Source organism: Zingiber officinale, chromosome 7B (genome assembly GCF_018446385.1).
Source record: "Zingiber officinale cultivar Zhangliang chromosome 7B, Zo_v1.1, whole genome shotgun sequence".
NCBI lineage: Eukaryota > Viridiplantae > Streptophyta > Magnoliopsida > Zingiberales > Zingiberaceae > Zingiber > Zingiber officinale.
The window spans coordinates 38,349,764-38,355,958 of NC_055999.1; the positions used below are offsets into that span (position 1 = coordinate 38,349,764).

The window sequence follows — 6,195 nt, forward strand, 5'->3', positions numbered from 1 at the left end:
TTAAAAACTCTTTTAAAAATTCTTTAAAAACTATTTTCAAAATTCTTTAAAAACACTTTTAAAAATTCTTTAAAAAGTATTTTAAAAATTCATTAAAACTCTTTTTTTTAAAAAAAATTATTTAAAAAAATATTTTAAAAATTCTTTAAAAACTTTTTTAAAAATTCATTAAAAACTTTTTTAAATATTCTTTTAAAAACTTTCTTAAAAAATTCTTTAAAAACTATTTTAAAAATTCTTTAAAAAAAAATATTCTTTAAAAAACTATTTTAAAAATTATTTAAAAACTCTTTTAAAAATTATTTAAAAAGTATTTTAAAAATTCATTAAAACTCTTTTTAAAAAATATTTTAAGAATTCTTTAAAAAAAATTTTAAAATTATTTAAAAACTTTTTTAAAAAATTCTTTTAAATTTTTTTTTTAAAAAATTCTTTAAAAACTATTTTAAAAATTCTTTAAAAAAAAATATTTTAAAAAATTCTGTAAAAAACTATTTAAAAATTCTTTAAAAACTATTTTAAAAATTCTTTAAAAACTATTTTAAAAATTCCTTAAAAAACTATTTTAAAAATTCTTTAAAAAACTATTTTAAAAATTCTTTAAAAACTATTTTAAAATTCTTTAAATTTTTTTAAAACTCTTTTAAAAATCATTTTATTTTAACTTAAAAAATATTTTTAAAATCATTTTAACTTAAAAATTATTTTAACTTAAAATTATTTTAACATAAAAATTATTTTAATTAACTTAAAAAATATCTTTAAAATTATTTTAACTTAAAAATTTTTCAAAACTTTTAAAAATCATTAAAAAAAAACTATTTTAAAAATCATTTTAAAACTATTTTAAAAAAAATTATGTATCATTTTGAAAAATTCTTCTTATTTTTTTTCTCTAATAAAATTCTGTTAACTTAAAAAATAGTAATATTAATAAATTATTTTCACTTTAAAAATTATTATTTTGACTTTAAACTCATTTTTAATCTTAAACATCATTTTAACCTTAAAATTATTTGTTAATTTAACTTAACTTAAAATTAAAACTTAAATTACAATTAAAATTAAAAATTCTTAACTTAAACTTAAAATTAAACTTAAACTTAAATTAACCACTAATATTAATTTAAATTTAAAATCAAAACTGAATCAAACGTATGTTAATTGACATAAAATATATTATAAAAATCATTTTAAATTCCTTTTAAATGCTGTTTTAGAAATCCCTTTAAAAAAATAAATAAATAAAAAATAATAATAATAATAATTATAACTAACACTTTTATTGACCAACTCAATTAGGTAATATGAAATTTTAATTATTTCTCTAAGTATTAAATTATTAAATCAAGTAAAAACTAATCAATAAATTATTGATAATGCTTAACTGTTATTGAATTAATAAAATCTTATCTTATTTAACCTTAAACTAAAGTTAAGCGCAATCTAAAATTAATTAATAATTGATTAATCAAATTTAAATAAACAGTTATACCAAGGATACAGAGATAATAATATAAGTGTTACTAAATTAGACAAATGTGTTAGGGCTTTTGAAATTTAACACAACCAAACCTTATTATTAACTTAAGGGAGAGATATTAAATTAAGGGGAGTAACCAATTCAGGGGGAGGTTCAATTTTTTCTTTTTAAATCCCCTAGAAAATTTAATAAATTAAAGGAGAGTAATAAATTAAAGGAGTATCAAATTCAGGGGGAGAAATAAAACTACTTTAGTTTTCCAAATTGAATTTTAAACTTAATTTTGAAAATCAAAGTTTAAAAACAACTTGTTTAAAATTGTGAAATTTTTTTAAATCACAAACTTTTTATCCTTTTTACTTAGTCTTTGAAAACTGAATTTTTCAAGTATTTTAAACCATGGTTTTGAAACTAGTACTTTTAAACTTTGAAAATTTGATTTTGGAAAACAAATTTTACAAAAACATTCTAAAAATATGATCTTACTTTTACCAAACTCCTTTGAAAACTAAAAGTAAAGATTTAAATTTAATTTAACTTTACTTTGAAAATTGTCCTGAATCTAGTTCTTAAAATTTGATTTTACTTAATTTTGACAATTTGATTTGAAAGTTAAATTTTACAAAAATTAGTTTAAAAAAAAATTATTACGTTGTTATTGAAAATTATGGAAATTAGATTTTTCAAACTTAGTTTTGGAATTTTGGTTTTGAAAACTTATGTTTGAAAAGCGTTTCAAAGTTGAAACTTGTTTTGAAAATTTAAACTTGATCTTGAAATTTAGACCTTATACACTCATGATTTAAAAAGTTGACTATTGAAAATTAAACTTTCCAAATTTAGCTATATCAAATGAGCCTTAAAAATTTATTTTGGCAAATTTAATCTCCCTTGTTTAATTTTTGCTGTGTTTTGAAAAATTGAAGTTGAAAATCAATTTAACCCAAGTCAACTTTAAATTAAGTCAACTTTATCAACTGTAAATTTTTACTTTTCAAAAATTCAACTTTTCTCCCCCAAGTCAACTTGTTTTTTTTTTATTTAAAAATTGTACTTTTATCCTTGAAGTTTGAACCAAACTCAGTTATTCTTCAAGATTAGGTGTTATTATTTTCAGTAACTCTACACTATGATTGTTTACCGTTGTTTTTTGATGAATGCCAAAGGGGGAGGGTTAGGCGGTTAAGTTAGATAAACCAATTTAAAAACACTAAAACTAACTTTAAAACCGATGTACCTGTTTTTACGTTCTTTCACTAACTTAACCAGGTTGTCATTCTATCAAAAAGGGGGAGATCGTTGGTGCGGTTAGCACTAACGATTTAACCCAGGTTTTGATGAATGACAAATAGGTTAAGTTAGTTTTGTTGTTGTCTGACACTTTGATCGAGTGTGCAGGAGAAGTCCAGACAGGTCGACGGGCTGACCGGATGTCTGGCACGAAGTCCAGCTAGGTCGACGGGCTGACCGGATAGCTGGCGAGAAGTCCAAGTGGGTCGACGGGCTGACCGGACGTTTGGCGAGAAGTCCAGCTAGGTCGACGGGCTGACCGGATAGCTGGCGAGAAGTCCAGACGGGTCGACGGGCTGACCGGACGTCTGGCAGGTAAGTTAGGTAAGTCACTGGAGGGGAGTGACTGCGAGGACGCGTTCCCGGCAAGGGAACATTAGGCGTCGATCCGGCTTATATCCATTTCGGATATCTAAGTCTAGATCGTGACTAGATTCCGGTCTCGGAAAGACGGAATCTAAGTCATACTATTTGTGCTAATTCATACTATTATAGAATGTGCTAACAATCTATGTTGCAAGTTATATATTGCCTCAGACTAACTTTGTTTTGCAGGAAAAGGGAGTTTTCTGGAACAAGGTGGTCCGGGCGCCCGGAGGTCCGGGCGCCCGGAAGGGATCCGGGCGCCCGGAAGGCAAATTATATCCAGCCGAGTCGTCACCACGTGGAGCATCACGGTTTGTGCAGCTACGTCACATTCCAGGCGCCCGGAAGGGATCCAGGCACCCGGAGCAACATATAAAAGAAGCCCCAGGCAGGAGCTTTAGATCAATCATCAATCTGAGAACTCTTCTACTGCTGGTCCTGTTGCTCTACGTTCCTGCGACGCCGACAAAGCTCCGACAAAGTGCTCCTTCGGTTTTTGGTTTATATCTTTGTCGGTATTACTTTGTTTCATTAGCATTTCCTGTATTCATTTTGTAACTATATTCGAATTGCTAGTGATTGCCCAAGGAAAGTGGTCAAGGACCACGGGCCTTCGAGTAGGAGTCGTCACAGGCTCCGAACGAAGTAAAAAAACAACTGTGTTCATTTACTTTTCCGCTGCGCTTATACTCGGTGTTTTTTCGAATCGATATTCACCCCCCTCTATCGAATCTAACGGTCCTACAATAGGGTCACACACAAAGGACAATTAGATGGAGATTAGGTTCATATGATGAACCAAGAGGATTAGATTCATGTGATGAATCAAATTGGATTAAAAGTAATTCTAATTGAACTAATTGAGTTGAACTCAATTTGATTCATGTGTTCAATGAGTCTAATTTAGATTATAACTCATTGAATCAATTTAATTAAATGAATTAGATTCATTATATTAAATTGGCTTGAATCAAATGGTTGGATTTAATCAACCATGGGAGTTATAATGTCAAGTTTGACTTGACTTGAGAGGAAGAGAAAGAGTCAAGTTTGACTTGACTATTTGCCACCTCATTTGTGAGTTGACATTAGGAGGACTAATGATGATGTGCCACATCATCATAGTTGGCACAAGTGTGTGCCACCTCATGGAGGTTACAAATCTTCTCTTTAATGGCCACATTAAATGAGAATGGAGGTTGCAACTCCATTGTGGTCGGCCACTTATTGTGGGTAAAAGAGTTGATTTTTTTATTCAAGGCATTCACTCCATCTTCTTCCTCTTGCTCTCAATTTTCTTCTCCCTCTCCTCTCTTGGCCGAACACTCCATAAGTGCTAGCACACCTTTTTGTTTGGCCTCTCCACCTAGTTTGTTCGTGTGGATACTTCTAGAGGATTGTACGCTTGACGATCTCAAGATCCGGCGAACCGTTGGACGAGCGGGATTGCGAAGGGCATCGCATCGAGGGTAACTTCCTTCTCTAGTGTAGATCTAGGCTTTAGTAAACTCGTACTCGAAAATTTTTGTTTATAAACTTCGCACGGATCCGGTGGCATGGGAGATTCGGGGTTTTCGCAACGCGAAAAAGCGATTTTTGTGGCCCGAAAATCCCAACAGATACCTCTTATATAGGGACTTCATCTCGCTTAGCAAGATGGCAATTGAACTTAATGCGCTTATTATCTGAGGAATTGTTGTCATATTTTCATCTGAGCTATCTTACTCCTGAAACACTTCACTCCCTAAGTAAGCTTCTTTTTTGGTTCTTTCATGACTTCCTGCGTGTTGTTTTGCCTACTATAACTGACCACCTACTCTGTCTTGTACAGCTGATGTTTTAACCCGTTCCTCAGAGGTTCAGTCTCTTCCTATAAGTGATATGTAGATAATGCAGCGTGGTCAAGTTATTCTAGAGAGGAGATCGCTCCCCTACTCGACTTCAACCCAGGTCGGTATGGCTACCTCTCCGAACCTCCGCCCCCATTTTCCCCGCAGAGCCTCGTCTACTGCCCAATCTACCTCCTCTGCTCATCCCAAGACTTCGTCTACATCTCGGCCTGCCGATCCTGTTCATCCCCAACCTACCACTACTGTTCATCCCCAGCCTACTGCTACTATTCATCCCCGGGCCTCGCCTATAGCCCGGCCATCCGTCCCGATACCTCTTCAATCAACTAATCCTTCTCGACCGACTTATAGCCCTAGTTGCGGCCATGGTCGAAGATCGACCAACGTCACCTATGACAGCCCTGCCTTCAGAGAAGCTTCTCAGGCAGCTCGTCGGGCACGTTCTATAAATGACCGCTCGGGTCGTGATGCCCCCTCCTCTTCCCAGCGCAGGGTTCGGCTACCTTCCGAAGATTCTGACTCAGATGACCAGCCTTTGGCTCAGAGACTTCGCCGCAGGGCCCCCAATCCTAGCCAAGACTCGGGCCCTTCTGCTGTTCCTCCTCCTTCGCCTCCGGTTGCAACCACTACTCCTATCCCGAGCCAGGCAGACGCTCCTGCTCCACGCGAGGTTCAGGCCGAGCCTCCGCTAGCTCAACCTTCCACCTCGCAACAGCACCCGAGCACCGAAGCTGGCCCATCAAATCGCCCTTCACCAACTACCTCACCTCCAGAGCCTTCTCATGTGCCCCCTTCAGCTCCTTCTGGCTCAGCTGCTGGACCTTCACAACCCCCACCACCTACTTATCATCATTATCGTACCACTGCCCCTTCTGAGGCTGAGTTAAGGTCACGACAAGATGTTACCACTACCTCCTTCACAATGAAAGGTCGTTTGGCCACTTTATGGGAAGAAAGTATGTAGCAGATGGAACTCTTGCCGTCACTTGCCCAAATGGATAGATTCTCAGAGCTGTATATCAAGGTAAGCTTCGATGATCCCCACAACTATTATCCTCCCCGCTCTTATCAGATATTTCCTTTATGTTCCAGGCTTGCACAGAGTCCCTGATAATAGATCAATCCTTCCATGTCGCTCATTACCCGAGCAAGGTGCTGCGGGACAGGGTAGCAGAATTGGAGCTGCAGTTAAATGACCCGGCGTAG

At 34.4% G+C, this 6,195-nt stretch overlaps 1 protein-coding gene across 1 annotated transcript; it reads left to right on the forward strand.

Moving 5' to 3' along the window:
• Positions 1–5,095: 5,095 nt before the first annotated feature.
• LOC122004303 (extensin-like) lies at positions 5,096–6,195 on the forward strand. The gene is made up of 2 exons (XM_042559212.1): positions 5,096–5,945; positions 6,062–6,195. Exons 1-2 carry the CDS (start codon positions 5,096–5,098, stop codon positions 6,193–6,195), a joined length of 984 nt encoding a protein of 327 aa, XP_042415146.1.